At 41.5% G+C, this 27,848-nt stretch overlaps 2 protein-coding genes and 1 long non-coding RNA gene across 3 annotated transcripts; 2 read left to right on the top strand and 1 right to left on the bottom strand.

Moving 5' to 3' along the window:
• The first annotated feature begins 1,513 nt into the window (after positions 1 to 1,513).
• LOC144074769 (calcium-binding mitochondrial carrier protein SCaMC-2-A-like) lies at positions 1,514 to 9,056 on the top strand. The gene is made up of 8 exons (XM_077601358.1): positions 1,514 to 1,800; positions 2,718 to 2,929; positions 3,000 to 3,111; positions 5,590 to 5,748; positions 6,937 to 7,089; positions 7,164 to 7,439; positions 7,526 to 7,673; positions 8,336 to 9,056. The coding sequence occupies exons 1-8, from the start codon at positions 1,639 to 1,641 to the stop codon at positions 8,518 to 8,520; spliced, it is 1,407 nt and encodes a 468-aa protein (XP_077457484.1). The 5' UTR covers positions 1,514 to 1,638; the 3' UTR covers positions 8,521 to 9,056.
• A 551-nt stretch (positions 9,057 to 9,607) lies between these two features.
• Positions 9,608 to 25,607, top strand: erap1b (endoplasmic reticulum aminopeptidase 1b). The gene is made up of 19 exons (XM_077601269.1): positions 9,608 to 9,686; positions 11,206 to 11,702; positions 11,861 to 11,999; positions 12,713 to 12,847; positions 13,707 to 13,827; positions 13,961 to 14,115; positions 15,372 to 15,485; positions 15,553 to 15,684; positions 15,746 to 15,877; positions 16,819 to 16,902; positions 16,972 to 17,162; positions 18,003 to 18,082; positions 18,561 to 18,744; positions 20,489 to 20,645; positions 22,064 to 22,248; positions 22,345 to 22,506; positions 23,075 to 23,215; positions 24,196 to 24,277; positions 24,422 to 25,607. The coding sequence occupies exons 1-19, from the start codon at positions 9,630 to 9,632 to the stop codon at positions 24,587 to 24,589; spliced, it is 2,916 nt and encodes a 971-aa protein (XP_077457395.1). The 5' UTR covers positions 9,608 to 9,629; the 3' UTR covers positions 24,590 to 25,607.
• LOC144074707 (uncharacterized) lies at positions 21,878 to 25,220 on the bottom strand. Its single transcript, XR_013300363.1, has 4 exons — positions 25,167 to 25,220; positions 24,394 to 24,583; positions 22,154 to 22,445; positions 21,878 to 22,078 (listed from the first exon to the last, which is right to left on the bottom strand). It is a non-coding gene; the product is annotated as an uncharacterized LOC144074707 (long non-coding RNA).
• Positions 25,608 to 27,848: the final 2,241 nt, after the last annotated feature.

Here is a 27,848-nt window from a genome sequence, read left to right as displayed (position 1 = left end):
TCCAGCGTAGCACACTGTGATGCCGTATGCCAGGATGCTCTCCACAATGGCTTTATAGAAGGTTACCAGAAGCTTAGTGTCCAAGTTGTTCCTCCTGAGTACCCTCAGGAAATTGAGTCGTTTCTGGGCCTTCTTCACTACTGCCGTGGTGTTTGTGGACCAGGAGAGCTTGTCCGTGACGTGGACCCCCAGGAATTTAAAGGACTGGACCCTGTCTACACGAACTCCATTTATGAGGAGTGGGGCCAGATCTGTGCTCTGTTTGCGGAAGTCCAGGATTATTTCTTTAGTTTTTGTGTTGTTCAGTGTGAGGTTGTTCATCGAGCACCACGAAGACAGTTTGTTGACCTTGTCTCTATAGGCCGCCTCATCCCCTTCTGAGATGAGTCCGACCACAGTGTCTCCTCTTTATTTCATTTGTGAATAAATTAATTTATTCCACAAAATACTTTTTATTAAATGTTCAAATTATTTGATTCTATTATTATTGTGTACAGCTACTCTGTTAGCATGAGCATTAGAATGACTCATTGTGAAAGTGAAAAAGGCAAAAATAAAATTCCAAGAGAGATGAAAATAAATGATTGTACAGTCTGTTCTGTGTATGTACTGTATAAACATTTGTGAAAGTTGTCACTCATTATCAAAAGTGCTGGTCACAAAAACACCTTGTTGTTGACTTCTTATCTTAACATTAACCAGTACAAAAACAGCTTTGTTTTCTGCAGATCAAAACAACTTTGCTCCCCTCTCACATATATCGTAGTGTTTTCGTGAGTCTGGAGGTTAAAGGGCAACTAATGCAGTCATGTGACGTGACTGAAACGTCAACACCCAAAAAGTTTATTGTGACACATTGTACAGCGTCTGATCAAATTTTGCGCGTTATACTCGAATAAATACGGTATTTGTCATTTGCTAGAGTCTAGACACTGATCTCAATTATTATTTGTGTGAAAGTTACACCCAGAAATGTCTTTGTCTGAAACACACCCTTTTAAATTACTATAATTATTAAACTTTGAACAAAAACATTGCATACAAACATTAAATGCACTTCTGGTACTGTTTGTTCCTATGTTTTTGTTTTGTTCTTAGAGGGAGAGAGGTCCAATTTACAGACTTTTCTTAATTAACGCCCTGTTTTCTTGTTTGCCACAAGCAGTGGATTTTTTTTAAAAAATTCTGCCAGCGTGATAATGTTGAATTTTGTATTATTTCTCCTTAGTAGTGATGACTCTCTCCGGCTAGTAACTACCAATCAGACACCCAGGGTGATTTTGGCAACGTTTGAATGAAAGGACACTGCTGATTGGTTCTTCGTTGACACGCTGGACAGTAGCAAGTACGGGATTGGCCCATCCTTGGCCATTCCGCAAGAAAGAAAAAGCGGAACCAAAAAGAGTGTTCAATGAACAATGATCCCAATTGGCTAGTAGTAAAATTATGTAACGCGGGCAGCCAGGGTCAGCCAATGGCGTTACACTATTTCAGCAAGGGGCGTATCGGCATTGCATTCTTTAGAAGCCGGCTTCTCGTGCTATACCGGCATTTTCGGCGGTCCACCGGGAAGGAGTTACCTCAGCTGCTGTATTTATTTATTTATTGTAGTTTACTTTGCACCTCACGGAACTAAATATGCTATCCTTGTGCCTCTACGTCCCCGTGTCCAACTCCGACCCGGTTGAAGTGGACTACTTTGAGTCGAACGGACTTCCGACCGAACTCAATTCGCTCTTCAACAAGCTGAGCGTGTTCCTTCCGTCTCAGGAATTTTCCACCTATCAAAAATGGCGAAAAGTAAGAAACTATCGCATGGGCTATATCTTGCACATGATGTCTTAATATATGTGTACACATTTGAGTCGTTAATAGCACTTTTATGTCATAAATTCACTTGGTTTGTCGCTGGGCGCCGGCCGGTTTAGCTTAGCTGAATTAGCATGGAGCCTTACGACGAGGCCGTAACCCTCAACGCTTTCTCACTGCCGCAAAGTTCGCTTTTTACTGCTCCTAAATGCTTTTGTTCTGATTAATTAGTGTTTTTAAATAAGTGTATGTTACATTTTACTCTTTTAGGCGTTACCTGTCAATTTAAAGGCCATTAAAAGGCTCTGGGCGGGTGTCCACCCATCCGAGGAAGATAATGCCTTTCATTTGACAAATGTGATGTCATAGAGCGCCTGAAAAATGCATTTAACGCACTTTGTTTAGTAGTATTGAGCCATAATAACGTTTTTGTTTAAATGGAGTTGGTGTTTTATACTTTCCAATGATGTTAAAAATAAAAAATAACACTAAACTGCTCCTTTTAAGGTCGCATTTTCATGCATTTCCATAAAATAAGACTAAACTGCTCCTTTTAAAGTTGCATTTTCATGCATTTTCCCCCCCAAAAAATCAGATTTTGGAACTCAAATTGCAGCAGCTGCATGCCAACTTTTTTAAAATGTCGGCATTTAGCATTCCTCTGCGTGCGATTACTGCCTGAGTAGCTGGGTCGGCTCGAATGTCACGGCACTGCTTCAAAGTGCCAACGACCTGCTCTCGTTTTAGTTTCAGACGGGATTACCGGTTTTGGCGGGGCCGCCTCGGTCTTCGAGTCAAAGATAGCACAGTTGTCACGTCACCCATTAGTGCAGAAATGGGTCATGGTGGCAATGGTTGACTCTAAATACACATAAGTAACCCATTTTGTCTTTCTATGCAACTTGCAGAAAAGCTTAAAGACGGATCCCGGCGTGTCTGAAGACCAGTTGGACTTTGAGGAGTTTGTCCACTACCTGCAAGATTACGAAAAAGACCTCAAGCTGGTGGTCAAAAGTCTGGAAAAGAATGCAGGCCGGATCGATGGCGACAATTTCATCCAGGCTCTTCAGGACATCGGGGTTCACATTTCTCACCATCTCGCCGAGAAAGCCCTCAAGAGGTACGTTTGTTGAATTGTGTACTTTTTGGGTGAGCGGTTCTGAAGCGTATTGTCGTTTTTTTGTGTTTAGCATGGACAAGAATGGGATCATAACCATCAACAGTAAAGAATGGAGCAAGTACTCCACGGTGGAGGAGAAGGAGAGCATTCCGGAGATCATCCTTTACTGGAAGCACTCCACGGTAAGTTTTTATTTTTTTATTTTTAAGGCCTTTTGTGATCGTTTTCGTGAAGGCAAGTTGTAGTTTTTAACACGCGCACTATTAGTGTATTACCCGTGTCGAACAAGTTAGACACCGAAAGCCAAATTTTTTAAATTGTGAAAGAGCCACGTCAGAAGCAGCATAAAAAATCAAATTATTTAAAAAATATATAATTTATCGTATTTTCTCGCATATTAGCCACCTCTGTGTATAAGCCGTACCCTTAAAATTGACTTAAAATGGTTGAATTTGACAATTTCTGTCGTATAAGCCGCCCCCGATTCACAATTTTCACCTCCATATTCATAGTTTTAATAGGGAGTACAAATGTGTTACTTTTTGAAGGGAAAATCTCAAGAAAAGTCATCCCATGTAGTTTTCTGAGATGCTGGATTCTGAAAGGGTGTTGCCTACACGTAGACTAATTAAAAAAGGAAGTCATGTGAGCAGTACAACCAGGAAATGTGTCCGTAGTGGTCTAGTTTGTCATCCCTAGGTAAGATGGCGGCGCCCTGAGCGAGCAAATTAGCTTTTTCCATTTATTATGCAAAATACGGTTTATTTTTTTCTTGAATTTCTTTCATAGACCATAAAATAAATTTTGTCTAGCATTTTATCTGTATCGTTTTTCTATTTTGTAATAAATGACCGCATCGCCCGCCTCGTCTTGCGTTATGGCGTTTCGTCTTTGCAGTTTCTTGCATGTCAAGTCTAATTTGTGCGCATATAAGCCGTACGCTTGATTCAAGTCATTTTTTTAGCGACAAACACGGCATTTGTTTTTAATAATGATGAATTTGAGTATATTTTTAAGATGATAACAATAACAGAAACATAATACAAAGCCAAGGGTCGGTTAATACAAAATATGTTAAGAAGCAAAGAGCCGAATGCAGCTTGAGAGCCATGTGTTTGCCACCCATGCTCTATTAGAGCTTTGAAAAACCACCACCATACCCGTAAATATCTTTACATAACAAGCCGAGTAATAAATACAAAAAGTCAAATGGCTAGTAAAGAAAAATCAACCTTGTTTTGTATGTAATCCAAGGATTAATCAAGTTGACATCATGTTCTTTTTGCCTTGGTCTATTTTGACGTAATTAATCGCCCTTTATCGGCTCCAAAGTGCGAATCGTCATCTCGGGGCTAAACGGGCCAATTAAAGATTCGTTCCGGCTCTGGATTATGCACGGTGGTTACGTAAAAGTCTCAAAGTCGGCGGGGACTGTTAAGAGGCTCTCCGAGGTGACGACCGCCGCGCTAAATAGCACACTGGCCCAAACGTCATGGTCGGGTTAGCGGTTGAGCAATCAACCTGTACCTCCGCCAATGACAAGAAGCCTATCTCACTGGGTGACCTTTCATCGGGAATAGTTGGTTTGGATTGTGCAAAATTGGAGTTAGGTGCAATTCCTGTTGAGGGCTCTGTGACCTTTTCCCTCATTTAATCAGCCCTCCAATGTTATATTTCGCTAACATATCCTGTCACTTCGGTATTAATCGCCGTTTTTCGTTTCTGAGTTGTGTTGAACACTTTTATACAGAAGCATATACATTTTCTCTCTTCTCCCTACTGGTGGAAGTACCGTATTTTCTCGCATTTATGCCGTATTTGTCTCTAAAAAATGATTAATCGAGGGTACGGCTTGTATGCGCACAAATTAGACTTGACATGCACGAAATTGCATGGTAACAAAGACCAAACGTCATAATGTAAGACAATGTGGCCGATAAGGTCATTCTTTCAAAATGGAGAAAAGACAAACAGATAAAACGATAAACAAAATTTATTTTGATGTCTATGAATGAAACTGAAGGAGAAAAAAACGTATCTTGCATAAAACATGAAAAAACTGACTTACTTCTGCATGCCATTGCTCGCTCAGGGCGCCACTATCTTACCTAGGGATGACAAACCAGGCCACTTCCTGGTTGTACTGCTCACCTGACCTCCCTTTTGAATTTGTCCAAGTACAGGCAACGCCCTTTAGGAATGTGCAATCCAGCAATGGATTGATACAGTGTCTCAGAAATAACACGTGGGATGTTTTTTCTTAAGATTTTCCCTTGAAAGTAACACATTTGTATTCCCTATTAAAACCACGAATATGGAGGTGAAAATTATCAATCAGGGGAAGGCTTATACGAGGGAAATTGTCTGTTTCAACCATTTTAAGTCAATTTTAAGGGTGTGGCTTATACCTGGAGGTGGCTAATATGCTAGGAAATATGGTAATTTGACTTTTTGAAAATACCTAATTGTTTTATTTTTTGCAGTCAATAGATTGGCTGTCTATCGCTGTCATAGACAGCCAATAAACAAATATTTAAAAATATACAGTCACTCATGATTGATGTTTAAAAAAAGTGCTCAAGCCCGATTTCCTATGCCGTATCGCATCGGAGATGCGTAAAAGTATATTTTTATTGATGCACGCCACCATGTCCGTTCAGATCTTCGACGTGGGCGAGAACCTGATGGTCCCCGACGACTTCACCGCCGAAGAGAAGCAGAGCGGCACGTGGTTGCGCCACCTGGTGGCGGGCGGCGGGGCCGGCGCCGTCTCGCGCTCTTGCACGGCGCCTCTGGACCGCGTCAAAGTCACCATGCAGGTGAGCGGGGCAGGTTAGATAATCCCGGGGGGAAAAAGTAGAACGTCTTTATCGGGACTTGGCAAATTGTAAAAGAGTTAATATTTAAATTAGGCGACGGCGGCCAGAGTCCGAGGCCTCACTTTTTTTTTTTTTCTCTGCGTCATCCCGGGCCCAAAGGTCGCCCAAATGCGTCAGTGGCCCATTGCCCCCTTTTTGCCAGGGGGCCCCATTTAAACTCTTGTGTTGCCATGGACAATTTTTAGGTTAAACATTGGTGAGTGCAAAATTGTTGGTTCCTTTCATTATAAATTAGCCAATTTATTTCTTCAACAGGCAATTTACTGTCTTGCGTCATTTCGGACTACTTGTGTCATAAAGATCTGGCGTCGGAATACCCGCACGTCGAAGTATCAATTCATATTTGGCATGATTATTACACAAATCTGGGAAAGATCCAAATTCCCCCCCAAAAATTGTGACATTCTTTGCTCTTTTCTAAAATGAGGAAATGAAGTGCAATACTTCAGAAATTGAACTACCGTATTTATTTGAGTGTAACATGCAAAATTTTGTGCCCAAAAACTGAAGCAAAGTTCAGGTTACGTTATACACAAATCCCGGGAAACACTGCCCTCCGCCGGTGAAAAAGTCCCCTCGGCTGCCGTGAATTTGGGGGATGTACAGCCTGTCTTTATCCGCCAGATGGGGCGCGAGAGCCCGCTCTATTGGCCAGGGCTCACTTGGAAAAAAAGAACTAAAAAAAGAATGTAATCAATTGTTTGGTGACTCTGATGATGAATCAGGCGTTGAAAAATGTTAAATATTATAATGATGAATTAGACTTTAAGGATTTAAAATAGTAAATTCCATTTAAGATGTGTTAATACCGGTAGTTTGTTTTACCAGGTTTCCGTACCATATGTTTTGTGGGAAAAACATTTATACCAATTTTTAGTCAAAAAATATGGTCGTGATATACTCGACTAAATACGGTACTTAAAAGAAGCACTTAAAAAAAGAAAAGAAGCTTCTTAATTGGCTCGCCATCAAAAGCCAATCAAGCCACCGTATCGGTTTGCGGGGAAACAAACTCAAAGTTTGTTGCCTGTCAATAAAAGCTTTTCCTGACCTTTGTAATTACATTTTTTTTTTTCTTCGTCATGGATCGGGAGTCCATTTTTCAACCGCGTTTTTTTGTTCCCTCAGGTGTACGGCTCCCGAAGCAACAACATGTGCATCATGAGCGGCTTGACTCAGATGATCAAAGAAGGCGGCGTCCGCTCGCTCTGGCGCGGCAACGGCGTCAACGTCATCAAGATCGCGCCCGAGTCGGCCCTCAAGTTCATGGCGTACGAGCAGGTGCGCCACGGCCCGTCGGGGCGACGCCACCCCGAACGCGCCAACACACTAAAACGCATTTAACCCGCCGGTAGATAAAACGCCTGATCGGGAACGACAAGACCACGCTGAACATCTGGGAGCGCTTCGTGGCCGGCTCGCTGGCGGGAGTGGTGGCCCAGAGCGCCATCTACCCCATGGAAGTGCTGAAAACACGACTGGCGTTGAGAAGGACGGGCCAGTACGCCGGAATCTCCGACTGCGCCGAGCAGATTTTCCGCCGGGAAGGCGCGGCGGCCTTTTACAAGGGCTACGTGCCCAACATGCTGGGTATCATCCCATACGCTGGCATCGATTTGGCCGTGTACGAGGTGAGCGCCACCGTCACGGCGTGCAGTCAAAATCCCCTGCTCGCTTGCCGTCGCCATGCTAATTCGTTGTCACGTGACCCCGCCAGACTCTGAAGAACGGCTACCTGCAGCGCTACGGCTCCGGCGGCGACCCCGGCGTGCTGGTGCTCTTGGCCTGCGGCACCGTGTCCAGCACCTGCGGCATGCTCGCTAGCTACCCGCTCGCTCTGGTCAGAACGCGCATGCAAGCACAAGGTGAGCTCATACTTGTTTTCATGTTTATTGAAGGCATCCTATACACTTTGATTAAAAAATTAAAACAAGTTAAAATATTAGCCTTGATACCTGCGTAATGTGTATCTCATGCTATTATTGCACCCCATGGTGAACACTATAAAGCTACTGACATACTTACTGGTTGTCCTTACTTTACTTACTTTTAAAAGGAAATTGTGCGTATTATTTGATTATGAAATAAAACAGTTTATTTCTTTTTATTTCTTATTCGAACGTGACAACTATTGCAGTAATATGAACCATTGGAAAAAATGATATTTTGACATTAGAATCAATTTAGTTGCCACCACATCTGTCATTAAAGAGTCTCAAGATTCACTTTTTCTTCTAATTGAATAATTTAATATTTTGCATTTACAAAGACAAGCATATTAACTTTTCTTAATTTTAAGATTTTCAAAGTAACGAATTTGTACTCAAGGTAAAAACCATGAATATGGAGGTAAAAATTGGGACTGGGGGCGGCTTATACGTGAGAAATTCTAAAATTCAACAAATTTAAGGGTGCGTTTTTAATGTGGGGCTCTTTTATGCGAGTAAATGTGGTAATCAAAATATTACAAACCCCACCTACTGCCCAGCATTTAGATTTAAAAAAAAACTGATTTCTCCTTTGACAGCTGCGATGGGCGGCGGCCAAGAGGCCAGCATGACGGCGCTCTTCCGCCAGATCCTGCGGACGGAGGGCCCGACGGGTCTCTACCGGGGCCTGGCCCCCAACTTCCTCAAAGTCATCCCCGCCGTCAGCATCAGCTACGTGGTCTACGAGCGCATCAAGACGCGACTGGGCGTCACCTCGCGTTGAAGCGAATCCCCACCGGGGTTCCTGGACTCCATTCTCATTCCGTGAATGACCGGAGACGAGCTCTTCAGACGCTATTTATCGCGCTTGCGTAATGCGAGGACCAAAATATCCGCGCTCTGTTCCAAGGCGCCGTTGTTCGCAGGAGAGTTTTTTTTTTGTTTTTTTGCAGTTTGCTCTCTACTGCCGCACACTATTTATTTCCATCGGCTATTTAGAGAGCCAACTTGTTTCTCATTTGACCAATGAGTAAAACAGCAGCCTTAATGAATAGTTAGACACTAGACGGGTGTTGGAATTTTTGCTAAAGACTTGTTCTAATGTTCACCTCAGGTTAAAGTAAAAGTGTTAACCTTTTTTTTCAGAGCATCAAGGGCTTTGAAGGGAAAAAATGCAACTCCCTGCACTTTAATTTTTGCTGGAAAGGCCTCTGAATGTCAAGAGACTTGAGGTATTATGTATATATATATATATATATATTTTAGTATTTTAAAGAGTTATTTTCTTGCAAAATAAATGCAGATTCTTGTTAAAAATGGGCCTCTTGTTGATTATTCTTTTGCTCACAAGGGGCAATCATCCTTGCTGGTATTGCTGTGAGACTTTTTTTTTTTTAAATTGCAAATCTGAATGCTGAATTTAAAAAAAAAGGGATTCCAAATTATACTATAAAATCTGCACAGATTGATAGTGGAGAAAGTCTTCTGCCCTCTGGTGGCAAATAGTATAAATACGTCTTAAAACATTTGCACAAAATGATACATTGGGTTTGTGGAGTCATAATTATGAAAAACAATTACATGGTCCCTAAACCACAAGTTGTCAAGGCAAATGTCAGCATGGATCAATAGAAGATATTTTTTTCTGCAGGATGTAAAGTTACTAAATGCAGAACCCTAATTTTGGATGTTGGACGTCTGCCAACCAAATTCTTCATTAAGTGGCTGTCAAAGATAATCTAAATACAAAAAAGACAGGAATTTCACTTTGAGTAGTGTCACTTTGAGAAAACAAAAATTACTAAAGTGATTATAACATGTCTAAAGTGATTGCCGGAAACTCCCCCATAGACAAATCACCGCAGATCACGATCTAATTAACACTGCGGATCTATGCTACGGTTCATTCGGCCCTCGCAGTCAAAATGGAGTGCACGTCAATCGTCGCCAGTAAGTTAACTTTTTGGTCCAAAACTGTTTCGGCTGTTCCAAACTGAGTCTGACACCCCTCCATTGGAGAAACGTGCTTTTATTGAAATACTTAATAAGTGGTTCTCAATAGTTGAGCTGAAACTTGCCCATTTAAATGTTATTGTTTTGACACGGCTTGTGCTAACTAGGCGATAATGCTACTGCTAACTCAGCGATAATGCTATTGCTAACTCCCGGAGGTTTCTTCCTTGTATCCGACGGAGGCGGCCACTTTCGTGGAAGTCGAATTAGCACCACCCAGTGGCTCATTTTGTGCGGTTGTTTTGGGGAGGAGAACCGGTGGGAATCTCCCCTCCCAGTCGGCACTTGCTCTTCCAGCTTATTCGGTCGCCCGCATGCTCGACGCTTCGGTGCCGTACGGTAAATACTAAAAAAGTCTTTTTTTTGGTCAATATTCTTTAATAATCCATATCCAGGCGTGGCTAACAAGTTATATTAAATCAAGGTTTTGGGGCTAAGATACTAATATACTTATGTTAACTACCTACTTATTTATTTATTACTTATGTTGTGATTATTTATCAGTTTGTTTGTTGTTGTTAATGTTGTTTGTGCATTTCCGGAATTGTTTATATTTTGGACTGGTATCATGTTGACTACTTATTTATTGGTTATTTATTTATTGTTATTATTTGTTGATTATTAATTTGTCTGTTTGTTTGTTGTTGTCATTTGTGCACTTTGTAGTCAAGCTTTAAATCTAATTATAAATTACAATAAAACGATTCAATTCAACTCCATAAACCCGTGCAAATAAAAGCTAATTTTAATGTTGTAAATCGTCGTTTTGTTAAGGAAATAGTTCTTTCACTAGGCAAGTTGAGTTAATTAAATAAAGCAGGTATTAATTATTTCACATCAATGAGGAGGAAACTAGTCAAGAAAAAAGAACAAGGAAGTCTTTTATTCCTGTCAGTAAGGAAAAAATAAAAGACAAAACCGGATTAAAAATATTTGATTGTTTTGTGGTGACTTTTATTGATTATTTCAATAGAATGCGTTTTAGGATATAATATGCCAATTTGAAATAAGTGTCTGAATATGGCGTAGACACGGGCGGATGTAAAAAATGATTTATCCTGTCAATATTTGGCTGCCAACGATCAATTTTTGAAATAATTTCAAACAATTTTGTTGCGCTTCGGCATCACAGTTCTGGGTCGAGGGTTCGATTCCAGGTGGGTCCTCACTGCGTGGAGTTTGCATGTTGGGTGGGTTTTTTGTGGGTACTGCGGTTTCCTCCCACATCCCCAAAACATGCTAGGCTAATTTAGGCTAAATTGCCTAACCCTAGCTATGATTGGTTGTCCTTCGTCTACTCGTGCCCTGTGATTGGCTGGCCACCGATTCAGGGTGTCTCCCACCTATCAGCTGGGATAGGCTCCGGCACCCCCCACAACCCTCGTGAGGATAAGCGGTTGAAAAAAATGGATTTACATTGTTGCTAATGTGTCCTTGTGGATTTCCCCACCAACAGGTGTTTCCTGTCGCCATGCTAGTGGCTCTTCTTTCCCTGGTGGTCTTGGTTTTCCCGGCGGTCCCGGCCTGGGCGGCCCAGCTTCCCTACTGGAACTCGCGGATCATCAGCGGCACTCAACCCTTCCCCTGGCATGAGATGCGACTCCCCCAAACCGTGGTGCCCACCCACTACGACCTGACCATTCACCCCAACCTGACCACCCTGACCTTCACCGGCGTGGTCCGCATCCTGGTGGACGTCCTGGAAGACGTGGATGCCATCGTGATGCACGCCAAGGATCTGAAGACCTCCAACGTGAAGCTCACCACGCCCCAGGGCGTTCGGCCCCTTCAGGTTTTGGAGAACTCCGTCTACCAACAGCTGGCCCTGCTGTCCGACAAGGTCATCCCTAAAGGGGAGGACTACAAGATCCACATGGAGTTCTCCGCCAACCTTTCGGACACCTACCACGGGTTTTACAAGAGCAGCTACCGGACCGGCGGCGGGGAAGTCCGGTGAGTCTCATTTGGACCTACCGTATTTTCTCGCGTATAAGCCGTATTTGTCGCTAAAAAAAGATGTCTCAATCGAGGGTACGGCTTATATGCGCATAAATTAGACTTGACATGCAAAGATGAAACGCCATAACGCAACCTTGTGATTTTAATTTTAGAATCCTGGCGTCCACCCAGTTCGAAGCCACCTTCGCCCGAGCCGCCTTCCCGTGTTTCGACGAGCCGAGCTTCAAAGCCAACTTTACCATCGCCATCGTACGGGAGTCACGACATGTCGCCATTTCCAATATGCCCAAGGTACTCACTCTTCTTCTATGGTCACCCCCCTTTTTACCATTACTGTAATACAAGGGTGTCAGACTCGGGTTGGTTCGCGGGCCGCTTTAACGTCAACTCGATTTCACGTGGGCCGGACCATTTTAGATATAATATTTAGATATTTTTTTTAATAAATTGATTAAAAGAACTGGATTAAAAGCCCTGAATATTCCGTTTTTTATAGATCTAAAACAATGTCTAATTGAGCTTTTTTTTAAAATATATTTTTAGATTTTACAAAATAATTTTTGAACTAAAAATACAGAAAAAATGGATTAAAAAATGACAATGATTGATTTAAAAGGGGGAAAATCAGGAAATTTAATATACATCTATACTCTTCATTTTAATTTGATCCTAAAACAGAACGTCCGTTCTACCAAACGTCCGGTCAACCAAACGTCCGTTCTACCAAACGTCCGTTCTACCAAACGTCCGTTCTACCAAACGTCCGTTCTACCAAATGTCCGTTCTACCAAATGTCCGTTCTACCAAACGTCCGGTCGACCAAACGTCCGGTCGACCAAACGTCTGAGTACCGTTTTTTCAGAGGGTGGGAACAACTGAATTTGTATTTAGTTCATTTCTATGGGAAACGTTGATTTGACATACGCGCTCGGTCCCGGAACGCATTAAGCTCGTATCTCAAGATATGACTATAATATAACCTAAGTTACACGTTACTTCTCCAGATAAAGACCGTGAACTTACCCGGAAACGTCTTCGAGGACCACTTTGCCACCACAGTGAAGATGAGCACATACTTGGTGGCTTTCATCGTGTCGGACTTCCACTCCGTGAGCAAAATGACCCAACACGGGGTCAAGGTGAGGGTCACGCTCTCATCCTCAGTCGTTTATACTCGGGGTGTCCAAACTGACCCCTTTTTTGCCCCCGGTGAATGAGGAAAATATCGTGGCCCATTAAAAAAAAAAAGCTTGAATTCAGCCTACATCGTTTTGCATTTAGATGAGCTCCATCTAGAGTTGGAAGTGATAATTGCAACAGGAAAATTAGGGTGAATTCAAGCTTATTTTGCGGGCCATCTTCAACAATAATGTTGTGGGCAAATTAGAGCCCGGCATCATGCCGTAAAGTTTGTGGTCAAGACGTGTAGGTCATATTTAATATTCATTGGCGTATTTTCCGGAGTATAAGGTGCACTTATTTTCATAGTTTTGCCGGGACCTGCGTGCGACTAATACTGAAACGAGACCTATCTCTGACAACTGATAATTGATTTTATTTATATATATATATATATATATATATATATATATATATATATATATATATATCTATATCTATCCATATCTATATCTATATCTATATATATATATATATATATATATATATATATATATATATATATATATATATATATATATCCATATCTATCCATATATATATATCCATATCTATCCATATATATATATATATACATCCATATCTATCCATATATATATATATATATATATATATATATATACATATATACATATCTATCCATATATATATATATATATATATATATATCCATATCTATCCATCTATATCCATCCATATCCATCCATATCTATCCATATCTATATATATTTTTTTTCATGTGACTAATACTGAAATGAGAACTATCTCTGATAACCAATTTTTTATATATATATATATTTTGTGTACGTTGGCCTCCAGATTTCCATCTACGCCGTGGCGGAGAAAATCAACCAGACAGACTTTGCGTTGGACGCCGCCGTCAGGCTGCTGGATTTTTACGACACCTACTTCAGTATTCCTTACCCACTCCCCAAACAGGGTGAGCGTGCTTTTCATTATTTGATCCCAGTCCAATTGGATTGGATGTCCATCGCTGTGAATGGCAGCCAATGAGTTAATATCAAAAATACAATGAAGAACCCCATTTTTTTACCTGATTGTGTCCCCCGCAGACCTGGCCGCCATCCCCGACTTCCAAGCCGGCGCCATGGAAAACTGGGGCCTGACCACCTATCGAGAGGAAGCACTTCTCTACCACCCGGAAAAATCCTCCATGGCCGACAAAGTGCAGACCGCCAGGATCATCGCTCACGAGCTTGCGCACCAGGCAAGAAGGACCAAAAACAAAACAAAAATATTATATTTTGGAATCATTGTGGAATAATTTCACAAGATGGTGGTTTAATAGTACTAAAATGTGTACAATAGTACTAAAATTAGACGGATTTCGCGGAGGGTAGAGAAAGAGAGATTTTTTTTTGCACGGCAATGCGCTCGTAACATAAACAAATTTAAATGAACTTCGATGCAGACACACTCAACAATACATTAATCTAACTTTACAGTCTAATTCATATGTGTCAAAGTGGCGGCCCAGGGGCCAAATCTGGCCCGCCGTCTCATTTTGTGCGGCCCGGGAAAGTAAATCATGAGTGCCGACTTTCTGTTTTAGGATCAAATTCAAATGAAGAGTATAGATGTATATTAAATTTCCTGATTTTCCCCCTTTTAAATCAACAATTGTCATTTTTTTAATCATTTTTTTCTGTGTTTTTAGTTCAAAAATCATTTTGTAAAATCTAAAAATATATATAAAAAAAGTTAAAATAAACATTGTTTTAGATCTATAAAAGATGGAATATTCAGGGCTTTTAATCCAGTTCTTTTAATCCATTTATTTAAAAAAATCTAAATATTATATCTAAAATGGTCCGGCCCACGTAAAATCAAGTTGACGTTAAAGCGGCCCGCGAACCAACCCGAGTCTGACACCCTTGCTCTAATTCTAATTTAAATTTTGATACCTTTCTTCTCCTGGGTTGGCTCTATTTGCCCCGCCTCCACCCTGACTTTCAGATGCATCCTATCGAGGGTTGTTTGCTTTTGTCTTCCCTTCAAAATATTCCCAAAATGATGCACACAAATGTCCTCATGATAGGATAACACACGACCACTTGCTAACAAGAAGTAGTATACTCCTCTCGTATTAGCGAGCAAGCTCCACCATTCTGCACTGACTAACGGGGGGAAAAACACAGAAAAAAATGCAAGGCTCCGCCCAGTGCTCGTAGAGACATTACACGATGGAGTTACAGCCAGAGAGACAGTGGCCATGATGTTCTTATACTCGTATATCAAAATTTGACTCGTATCTCAAGATAAATATTTTCCCAAAATGTTACTCGTATCTCAAATTGCTCGTATGTCAGGGCACTTGTATGTCGAGGTATACCACTAATGGCACCATCGAAGCAGCTCGATTCAACCTGAACTTTTTCCTCGTCCAATGACTCGAATTTACTTGTCGCACGCTAGCGGCGTGGAATTTTTTAATTATGGACCGCTTTCTTCTTTGCATTGAAGTGGTTCGGGAACTTGGTGACGATGGAGTGGTGGAACGACCTGTGGCTCAACGAAGGCTTCGCAAAGTTCATGGAATTCATCGCCTTGGACATGACGTATCCGGAGCTTGAAGCGGTAAGCGATCTGGCGCTAACGTTTTCCCGCCGTCGACTTCGGTAAACGTCGGCCATTTTGCTCCCAGAATGACTTGTTCCTGGGCAAGTGTTACCACGCCATGGAGATGGACAGCTTCCTTTCTTCCCACCCCATCTCCACCCCTGTGGAAAACCCCACCGAGATCCAGGAAATGTTTGACGAAGTGTCCTACGACAAGGTTTGCGCTATTAATAAACGCCCTCCGTGTCCGATTTTCATGCAGTTTTCTTATTTTGAAGGGGGCGTGTGTTCTGAATATGCTGAAAGACTTCCTGACGGCCGAGGCCTTCGAGGTCGGCATCATCCGCTATTTGAAGCGCTACAGCTACCGAAACACGGCTAATAGTCATCTGTGGGAGAGTCTGACCAATGTGAGTGATGAAATATACTTCATGAGTATGAATCGTGTTTTTAATTTTTTTCACGAGTTTCCGCTAAAAGTAGCGCGCGGTGGAAATTGGCCCCGATTGGAATCGGGTAAAAAAAAAAGATCGGGTTTTCAATAGGCTCTACACCAAGGGTGTCAAACTCGATTTCATTCATTTTAGATATAATATTTCGTTTTTTTTAATTATTAAAAGAAATGGATCAAAAGCCCTAAATATTCATTTTTTTAATAGATCTAAAACAACGTTTATTTTAGCTTTTTTTTAGGGAAAACTTCTTTTAATTTGTTAATTTGTTTTTCATTTCAAATGGAAACTAAATATATTTTTATGTTGAATATTAAAGTGGAAAACAGAAAATATTTTTATCACGGGTCGCATTAATGTCAACTCGACAAATACTTTGTTTTTCATTTCAAATGGAAACTAAATATATTTTTATGTTGAATATTAAAGTGGAAAACAGAAAATATTTTTATCACGGGTCGCATTAATGTCAACTCGATTTCATGTGGGGTGGACCATTTTAGATATAATATTTTTATTTTTTTTAATTATTAAAAGAAATGGATCAAAAGCCCTAAGTATTCATTTTTTTAATAGATCTAAAATAACGTTTATTTTAGCTTTTTTTTCGTAGTGAGGGAAAACGTCTTTTGTTTTTCATTTCAAATGGAAACAAAATATATTAGTATAATTATGTTGAATATTAAAGTGGAATACAGAAAATATTATTACTAAAAATGTATTTTTAGATTAGATTTTACCAAATACTTTTTCAACTAAAAACACAGAAAGAAAAAGTTTGATTCAAAAAATTGCATTCATTAATTTGAAAAAGGGGAAAATTGGGAAATACAATGTAAATCTATTTGAGTCTGTGGTTCCGTTTGGGTCCTTCTGATTGACTTTCTTTCCCCAAACAGATTTGCGACTCCAATGAATTGCACGACCCTTCTCCCAAACAAAGAGAATTCTGCTGGAAACACGGCATCCAATCCGGAGAAGGCGTAAGTTTTCCCGCTTCCCAAAAAAATGGTGAATGGCTTGTCATTGATTTGTCGTCTTTTTGGCCAAAGAGATACGAAGGGAACAAGTTTGACATCAAGAGCATCATGGACACGTGGACGCTGCAGAAGGGCTTCCCGCTGGTCAACATCGACTTCAAAAATCGCAAAATCCTGCTCTCCCAGCAACGATATTTGAAGATCGAAAAGGAGCCCGCCGCCGCCGACGATGCAGCCATCACCGCCGTAAAGATTCCGGAAAAGTAAACGTTCTTCTCCACCAATCATGCTCAAATGCGGAACGTTAGCTAAAAGTCACGGTAGCCCTGTATTTGGCTGCAAATGGAAATAGATTTAGATTAGATTGGATTTAGATTGGATTTAGATTGGATTTAGATTGGAGTTAGATTGGAGTTAGATTGGAGTTAGATTGGAGTTAGATTGGAGTTAGATTGGATTTAGATTGGAGTTAGATTGGAGTTAGATTGGAGTTAGATTGGAGTTAGATTGGAGTTAGATTGGAGTTAGATTGGAGTTGGGTTGGATTTGGGTTGGATTTGGGTTAGATTTGGGTTAGATTTATATTAGATTAAGATTATATTTAGATTAGAAATAGATTACATTTAGATTAGATACAGATTATTTTAGATACAGATTATTTTAGATACAGATTATTTTAGATTCAGACTAGATTCAGATTAGATTTAGGATTAGATTAGAACTTTCTTTCATCCTGTATTCGGGAATTTTCTTTGACAGACACAGAAGACATTGTAGACCTAGGTAAAAAAAACTGGAGCCACACACAGGAAGTGTAAAATAAAATAAAATTGTAGCCAGCGTTCATTAAAATGGCACACATGTATACTAGGGATGTCCCCGAATCGGGCCCGGTTTTGTCGTTTTAAGAGGATCGTAATTGGTTAAAAATATTTTAGGTTATATTTTTACGTATGAACGTACGTACGTAACTGTGAAATAGGATCAGAATGATGTGATCGGGACATCCATAACTTGTACAGAACCCATTTTTGAACCCATAAAAAACCCGGATAACAGATTGATATTTTTTTTCCCTCATTTGTGTTTTGGTGCATTTAAAGCCAAATTTGGAAGATTCCGCTGACCTACAAGACCAGCGCGTCGAACACAACGCACCACTTCCTGATGAAGTCAGCAGTGGGTAAGCGGGAGATCTTTTTTGGGGGCGGGGCGGAAACCCACAAATTAGCGCTATTTGCTAGCCAAATCGCGCAGTTGCAGACACAGGTCTCTACAGATAGCGACAATGACAACGGACAATCAAAAGTATGATCTCATTCATTCATTTTCTGAACCACTTACCCTCACAAAAGTCGCGGGGGTGCTGGAGCTTATACCAGCTGACTTCTGAGGGGACACCCCGAATCGTTGGCTAGCCAATCGCAGGGCACAAGGAGACAAACCACCTAACAGTTAGGGGCAGTTTAGCCTTCAATTAGCCTAGCATAAATGTTTTGAGTATGTGGGATGAAACCGGAGTACCTGGATAAAACCCACGCAAACCCGGGGGTAGAACCGTCTTGGGATCAAACCCAGTACTGCAGAACTGTGACCTCATTTTGGCAAAATATATCTGTCAAAATGTTTTTTGTCTTGCGTATCGACGTCTTTATCCACAGATCTCCTGCGGATTCCGAACCAAGTGGACTGGATCAAGTTCAACGTGGACATGAGCGGCTACTACATCGTGGACTACGGCAAAGACGGCTGGAAGTCCATGATTAAACTGCTGCAGAAAAACCACACGGCGCTTAGCAACAAGGACCGCGCTAGCCTCATTCACGATGTCTTCCGACTGGTCAGGTGAGCGAATTTCAATGTCCAGCTAATTGTTATAGACCTGCTAGCTTACGTGACGTGGCAGCCATGATAGTCCAGTGTTTCCCAACCTTTTTTGGAGCTGCGGCACACTTTTTGCGTCGAAAAAATCTCCAGGGCGAGAAAGGTAATACTCTGTGAAACGGGCAGCGATGCTAAAGTTGTTAGCGAGTTTTATGTTGGAAAAATATGGACTAAATGGAAGCTAGACTGCCTCAGTTGACAAGGGCAGAGATAAAAATAAGGTAAAATTTAAGTCAGATTTGTGCATATGATAGTGACATTTATTAAGATGTTTTTATTGATGATATTAATTCTTACATTTGATGATGACAACATCATTTATGGCAGTGTTTCCCAAGCTTTTTTGCGCTGCGGCACTTTATGCATTGAAAAAAATTCCAGACTCCCACATGGCAGTCAAATCCACTAACTTGAGGTCTGTCTGACCCATTGTCTTTGCCACTGGACCACAGTGACTTCTGAAATGAGATGATTGGAAGTTATATTTATCATTTTCATCACCTCAATAAACAATTTGAGATTTGCAAAGAGTGGACTTGAACTCACTCCAGATTTGAACTTGTGTCCAACTTCAATTTCAACCCATTGTTCTTGCCACTGGACCACAGTGTCTTCTGAAATGATGTGATTGGAAGTTATACTTATCCTTTTCATTACCCCAATAAACAATTTGAGAATTGCAAAGAGTGGAATTGAACTCACTCCTGATTTTAACTTGAGTCGACCTGAAGTTCTGACCCATTGTCTTTACCACTGGACCACAGTGACTTCTGAAATGATGTGATTGGAAGTTATACTTATCCTTTTCATTACCCCAATAAACAATTTGAGAATTGCAAAGAGTGGAATTGAACTCACTCCTGATTTGAACTTGAGTCCACCTGAAGTTCTGACCCATTGTCTTTACCACTGGACCACAGTGACTTCTGAAATGATGTGATTGGAAGTTATACTTATCCTTTTCATTACCCCAATAAACAATTTGAGAATTGCAAAGAGTGGAATTGAACTCATTCCTGATTTGAACTTGAGTCCACCTGAAGTTCTGACCCATTGTCTTTGCCACTGGACCACAGTGACTTCTGAAATGAAGTGATTGGAAGTTATATCTATCATTTTCATTACCTCAATAAACAATTTGAGAATTGCAAAGAGTGGAATTGAACTCATTCCTGATTTGAACTTGAGTCCACCTGAAGTTCTGACCCATTGTCTTTGCCACTGGACCACAGTGACTTCTGAAATGAAGTGATTGGAAGTTATATTTATCATTTTCATTACCTCAATAATGCACTTATATAAACCTTCAATATACTTATATCAGCCTTAAACATAAATTATAATACAAAATATAGCACTGAATCAACTTACAAACAAATTCAACTTATGAACAATCGCTCGGAACCAATTGCGTTCGTAAGTAGGGGAGCGTCTGTATTTCATTGTATGACTTTTTCAATTTCCCGCGGCACACCTGACCATTGCTCACGGCACAGTGGTTGGGAAACACTGATTTATGGGTAGTAGAAATGCGCCTGCTGATGGCCGGTGTGAAAATGGCGCGTAGCCGTAACTTGGGATGTTGCTCACGGTGGTCCTCGGTGTGTATCTCCACACATATGAAAAATTAGAAGGGTACGTTGGTCACGAACACTGTTCATCCTAAACGCGACATTATCGTTGTCGTTTTTTGGTCTTTTCGCAGCATCGAGAAGGTGAGCCTGCAAACAGCTTTGGATCTGTCCACCTATCTGTCCAAAGAAAAGGACATCATGGCCGTGACCCAAGCCTTGGCCGAGCTCATCCCCATCTACAAAATGATCGAACGCAGGGAGATTTTTCTTCTGGAGGAAAGCATGAAGGTGAGCAAAGACCTTTTTAAAAAAACATTCACTCGGGTAGGAATTGTTTGCGTGGTTTGGAGACAGACGGATGTACGTGTTCATGGGACCGAACAAATTAGCGGTTATTAAGTCACTGGAGATTCTTGAGTCAAAATGCCGTCAGACGGGTTTGACGTGACGTACGGATTTGACACGTCTACAAGTTTCGATGCTGGCGGTGATTCAGGAAGCGATAAATTAAATGGTCATGTCCGGCCATTATCATTAAAACCACAGAAAATACGCCTGGGAAAAAAGCTAGAAAACAAAAAACATGCACGCTAAGCTAATTGTATGCTAAGTTGCCTTTTGTTATGATTGATGTGTTGTTTGGATTCAAGGTGTCCCCCCCAGGTGTTTGTAGTTAGCTGGGATTGGCTCCAACACCCCACGATCCTTGTGAGGATAAGCAGTTCATAAAATGAGTAAATTAATATTTCCCTCTCACATAAATTTTTCAAAGTATGTTTTTAGGTATGAAATTTCCAGATTACCCAATTTTTTTATATGCAAATGAGTGAGATGTAATACGAAAAAGATCCAAGTTACAAAATTCCCCAAAAAGTAAATGCATTTCTTCCTTATCCGTTATTTTATTTTGAAAATATTGTCGCGGATGCATTGATTCTCACTTTAGAAGCTCGCTACCCTCTACTGGGCTCTCATTGGCTGTCTCACAACAACCACTATCCATGTTTCAAGATTCTCTCTTACCTGTCCACTTTAGCAAAATGCTCCCCTTATTAATTATTTTAATTCCCCTTATTAAGCGGTTAAAAACCATACAAATGCAACTCGGCACATATTTTCACACACACATAGGGGCACACGTAAACATCTAAAATGTAGTACAAAGTGGACAGCTTTCGGTCCTGGTAGAGTGGACTCTTGTCGCCAATCTAGCGGATAAATATGTGTATTACGCCTCCCATAATAACGTCCACGCAGGGAACTATTTCAGCGGTGCAGGCACGATTTCGATTTCATATGCTTTATTTATTTTAAGACAATCAATCATTTCCTTATAATTATAATCTCTCATTTTTGTGTGTTTTCTAACATCTTTCATACAAAATCGGGATACTTTGACCCATTTTAAAGGGTTTAGTTGGTAGTTGTTTGAGGACTGTGAAACCAATGACAGAATTTACATATAAAGTACACCTCTACTTACGAAATTTTCAAGTTCTGGAACCAATTATTGTCATTAGTTGAGGTATGACTAAACGTTTTTATTGCTCCTAAGTACTATTTCCGTCTAAGACATCTCAAGTTAGCTTGTTCGCAAGGCGTTGGCATCGCGACAAACTGGTTCCACCTGAAGTTGAACCAAGCGCTGTCATCCGGCGACCCATCCTTCTCAACTGTGAATGAACGGTGCCTTTTTTTCCCCCCAGGTTTTCATGCTGGACCTGTTCAAAGATTTAATTGACAGTCAGAGATGGGACGACTCAGGCTCCACCCCCGAGCGAACCTTGCGTAGCTACCTGCTCATGTTCGCCTGCGTCAGAAACTACACGCCGTGCGTCAGCAAAGCCCGCCAGCTCTTCAACGTGTGGAAGGACTCCGGCGGCAAAACCAGGTCGGTCGGTCGGTCGGTGGGTCGGTGGGTCGGCCTCGCATTCCGTCTCCACGGCGCGGCGGAGTGACGGACGGCGTCCTTCCGTCTCTCTCGCAGTCTCCCCGTGGACACCACGTTGGCCGTGTACGCCGTCGGGGCTCAGACGGCGGAAGGGTGGGACTTCCTCTTCGAGCACTACCGCCAATCGTTGCAAATGTCTGTGAAGCATCGCATCCAAGTGGCCTTGACCATCAGCCCGCTCCGCCAAAAGCTTAAAATGTAAGTGGTGACCTCACACACTACATGTCGCACACGGGTGTCCAATTGTACGCCTCAAACGTTTAGAGGTCGGACATAACGAGTAGACAAATTCAAAATAACATTCATCTAGGAATAACAAGGTGTTGTTTTTTCTCAGTGTCAGACATCAATCCCCAGCTTTGATCAATTACATTGCGTGTCCAAATGGCTACTACTTTAAACGCAAGGATAAAATAAAAAAAATATACAAAATTGGCAGCACATTGTAGTACGTACTTGTATTTAGAAATATGTCCAGCGGGGGACAGTACATACCCTTGTTATTCCTAAATGAATGTTATCTGTAACGGGCCGTATATGGCCCGCGGGCCGAGGTTGAAAAACTTGTACACACACGATCCGAGGGCGGGGCGAGCGCTTCAGCGAAACGTCCGTTCCGCGAACTGTCCGTCGGCCAAACGTCCATCGGCCAAACGTCCATCGGCGAATCGTCCGGTCACGGTTTACAGCTCTAAAACCAAGAAAACACTTTTTTTTACACATTTTTAACCCCCCATAACAAAATGTTCCTTCCCTTCCCTTTCAGGATTCTACAGGAGAGTCTTCGGGGCGAGGTGATCAAAACCCAAGACTTCCCCGACGTCCTGGTGTCCGTCAGCAGGAACCCGAAAGGCCAGCGCCTAGCGTGGGACTTCCTCCGAGCCAATTGGGCCACGCTGATCCACAAGTAAGTCTTTTTTTTAATGGCGCAACCCAAGTATGGACTATGTGGACTACTATTGCCGGTGCCTGTCTGATTGCTAACGTCTGAGAGTCTATTAGGTAATCGGCGTTATCATTTTCGGTTGGACGATAGCCGAGGCTAGATTGCGGCGTGGACTGAAATCAGGTCAGGTCCGCTTCTTCGCGCCTGCCGTCACTTTTTTTTTTTTTTGAAGCTGTACTGATACGGGACATTATCTGGGTTCACAAATCTAGACGCCGTCATCACGCCATGTGGGAGTCGCAAGTTCCCGCCGGTGCATCTCGTTGGCCATGACGTCAAATTAGACACATGGACCGGTCATTTTTTTTACGCTGGTGGACAGGCTCATGAAGAAAAAAAAAATTCAAAAAACAAGCCCAAAAAGCAATTAATTTAAAAAACTAAGAAGAAGAAAAAATATTAAGAAAACAACCCCCCAAAAATAATTAATTTGAAAAACAGTTGAAACAATTAAACAATTAAAAAAAACAATTAAATCAAAAGACAAGCCCTGACAATAAATTAGTTTTGAAAAATAATTAATTTGAAAAATGAAGAGGATAAAAAAACAATTCAAAATCCCCCCCCCCAAAAGTAATTAATTTGAAAAAGGGAATTTTGAAAAAATAATTCATTCAAAAAAAACAAGTCCCAAATTAATTGGAAAAATAAAGAAAACAATTTAATTCATAAAACAACCCATGAACATAAATTAATTTGAAAAACAAAGGAGAAAAAATACATTAAAAAAACAACCCCAAAAAATTAATTAAATCAATTCAAAAAATAATCCCCCAAAAATTAATTAATTTGAAAAAGAGGAAAAAAAATATCCCAAAAAACAAGACCCCAAATTAATTAATTTGAAAAACGGCCATGGCTTTTTTAAAATGTATTTTTAAGGTAAATGCAATAAGCTTCTATACCATTTGATAACTCTTTTAAAAAAAAAATTGTGGCAGGTTCGAAATCGGCTCGTCGGCCATCGCTCACATGGTGACGGGTGTGACCAATCCCTTTTCCACCAAGACCATGCTGACTTCGGTGAGTGCAATTGCGCTTCATTGCTCACCCGAACAATTCCCCTTACGACAAGTACACTTGCCTTACGACAATCACACTTGATCTTTCGCTTCTACTTCGGCGCTTTGCTAAAATACCTTTTTTTTTGTTAATCCACGCGCTCAGGTGTGGAAATTCTTCAACCCTCTGACGGACGAGATGGGCGGCGACATGAGGTGCATCCAGCAGGCTTACGACAACATCGCCGGGAACGTCCGCTGGGCCGAGACCAACTTTCCCGAGCTGCAATCCTGGCTGAGAAAACGCCAACGTTTCATTCACGAAGATCTGTAAGATAACAGGAAACATATTTATGGGTTGTGGGTTCCATTTCTCAGGTTGGACACATTTAAATTGACATTTTTGTCCAAATGGAAAAATGTTTTAGACCTTTTAGTGCAAAAGAAATGTTATCGCGAGTTCTTAACGCAACGGGCTCGCAGTTCTGGGGTCGTGGGTTCGATCCCAGGTGAGTCCTCACTGTGTGGAGTTTGTGTAATCTCCCCCAGGCTGCCGTGGGTTTTCTCCGGGTGCTCCGGTTTCCTCCCACATCCCCCAAAAACATGCATGCTAGGCTAATTTTTAGGCTAAATTGTCCCTAGCTATGATTGGCTATTTTTTTTTTAATCTCCATGTCCCCGGTGATTGGCTGGCCACCGATTCAGGGTGTTTCCCCCCCCCCATGCCTGGTACCTATAGTTAGCTGGGATAGGCTCCAGCACCCCCTGCCACCCTCTGCGGATAAGCAGTTCAGAAATGAAGGAAAGAAAAAAATGTTATGGCCACATTTTATAGACTGGATGGAGTGACACTTTACTGTCTTATGTACAGTATTTGTATTTGTGCAATAATTCCGTGTATTTATTCCTACCTGAGTGCTAAGATGGTCAGCCATTTTGAAGAGTTTTGTTCTGAAGGAGTTTCTGCAAAGAAGACTTTGAAAATTAGTGATATTTTTTTGCTAATGTGTGTCATATCTGTGCGTGCGTGTTCCGTTTATAACATTTTTTTGTCTTTTATGATGGCTTTTTGGGGGCCAAATTAAGGCTGCCATAACTGTACATAAGCTGAGAACTACTTTTTTTTTTACCACATTTTGAACATTTTATGTGAATAATTTGAGGATTTAAAGGAAGAACTTTGACTTGTAAAAATGTGCAATTATGTGCTTTGATTTTTGTTCACTTTTTTTCTGGTGCAATAAATCCCAAATGCATTTAAAAAAAAAACTGTGACCGAATAATGAACAAAACTAAAACTATCTGCACATGTCAAAATACACGAATGTGAAAATAAAACATGTTTCTATTGAGTGTGTATCTTCTTGTTTTCTTACCTTATCTATTTAAGACAGGGGTGTGCAAACTTTTGCGGGTGCAGGTTTTCATTCCAACTGACGAAAATGATCAATTTTCACCGATTTGGCGTCTTAAAATCGTCATCGGTGGTTTGGCGTCAGGTGCTGCTGGGTTGAGAAGAAAGCTCATGTCCGCCCAGGTTCCGCTGAAACAAAAACCTTAAGATTTAGGGTTCCGAAATGGGATTTTAAACCAGTGCAAGGCTTTCAAACTCAAGGTTGAGTACAAAAATGGGCATTAAAACTGTGGTGCGAGTTAGTGGTCGAGCGGTTAGCACTTCGGCCTCGTGGTTCTGAAGTCGAGGGTTCGATTCTAGGGTCAGTCCTCCCTGTATGGGCTTTACGTGTTCTCCCCAGGCTTGCGTGGCTTTTCTCCGGCTAATCCGGTTTCCTCCCACATCCCCAAAACATGCATGCTAGGCTAACTAGCTAACAGTCTAAATCAGCCCTAGTTACAAATATGAGCTTGAGTGGTTGTCATTTGTCTCTTCGTGTGCTGGGATTGGCTGGGCACCGATTCGGGGTGGGCCGGCAGTTAGCTGGGATGGGCTCCAGCACCCCCCGCGACCCTCGTGGTTCAGAAAATGAAAAAAACCAATACATAGTTGTGGACTGAAAACAATGGAATGGAAGCGGTTTTAAGGACTAAATGTTGTCTTAGTGACACACACACACACGTACACACACACACACACACACACACACACACACGTGTACACGTACACACACACACGTGTACACACACAGTGCAGGCTAAGGTGAGGCCGCGCCAGCGTTGACTTTAAAACCTCTGGAGCCGTCATAAATTGAGGCGGTGGACCTTTGGCACGTACCAATAAAAGACGCCCAACGTATACTAGCCGACACAACGCCACCGCTACGCTAACCCTCGGCAAACTTGCCGCCGTGAAAAGACACATTCCAAAGCGTGTCTTAGTCCTTTCTCTTTTTTTTGTGGCCCTCAACCGTGGCCGCCACCCGCCCAGAAGACGACGTTTTGGGCCCTCCCGACGCCGAAAGACCGCTTTTTTATCCGTCGCTCAAGGTCAGAAATTTCAATGTTTCCACGTGTTGGAATAATGATTCAAACCTTTTAAATCATTATTAGTAATATTTAATTAAAAAAGGAAAAACATCTTTCAACAAACTCTGCGGCGAACTTGCAAGGAGATACAATGTGGCGTCGTCTTAGCCCCCAGTGCATTCTGAATTGCAGTAACTGAATCATTGTATTTAATCGCGACACTCGAAAAACATGGTTATGTAATCAGTACAATAACACCCTCGCTGGTTAGAAAAACAAGTGTGAGGAATGCTTTCAAGGTAAACAAAGCAAAGCCGTATTTTCGATTATCGCCATCTTCTGCTGGAGTCCCGTCAAAACAGTCCCGTTGTGTTCTGCCGAAAAGCGTGTGTGAAAACAATGTGTCCTCGAGCTGTGGGGCCTTGAGGAGACGATGTGGAGGAAAAGTGTCCATGGTTCATGCCTTGATTTATAGCTTTACTACTTATTGAAAAATGCTTACAACACATATAGAATATTCCATAATAATTCTAACATTCCCTCCTTTTACTATATGTTTGTTATTCATTTTATGACAATTTCAAAATAACAGGGATATCACCGTTGGCTGTTTTAATTTTACCCGCTTAGGCTCTACTCGTTCGGCAGGTCTGAAAAACAGAAAATAAGATCATTTTCGTCCAATCCATCCTCGTAATTACCATGCTCCTGAAATTCACTGTTAGTGTCAGCACGTCTCAGTAGGGGATATAATTCATGCAATTTGGAATTTGTAGGGGCAATCGCAGTGGTTATAAGTCGGCTTATCAAAGATCTTAAGCAGGGAATAATACAACACCCACACAATGTCAAAATCGTAGCAAAAAGGGCTACGGAAACTGCAACGGATTGAGCCAAATTCCGATATTCTCCAAACATATCCCGCCACCAGCGCTGCCAGACGGATTCACTGACTCCAGAATGCTTCTTCATATTGCGGTTGAGGGTCTGCAGGCCATCAATGGCGTCGGTGAGGGACCCCTCGGGTGACGTGTTGTTCGGTATGTAAGTGCAACACTCATCTCCGAACATTGCACACACGCCCCCTTTCTCCGCGAGCAGCATATCCACTGCTATGCTATTCTGGAACGTCATTAGGCTGGTGGCTGCTAGTTGTTCCTTTATCGCCACAA

The sequence above is a fragment of the Stigmatopora argus genome, chromosome 5 (genome assembly GCF_051989625.1).
Source record: "Stigmatopora argus isolate UIUO_Sarg chromosome 5, RoL_Sarg_1.0, whole genome shotgun sequence".
In the NCBI taxonomy this organism is placed as follows: domain Eukaryota; kingdom Metazoa; phylum Chordata; class Actinopteri; order Syngnathiformes; family Syngnathidae; genus Stigmatopora; species Stigmatopora argus.
This window is presented reverse-complemented; position numbering and strand designations above follow the sequence as displayed.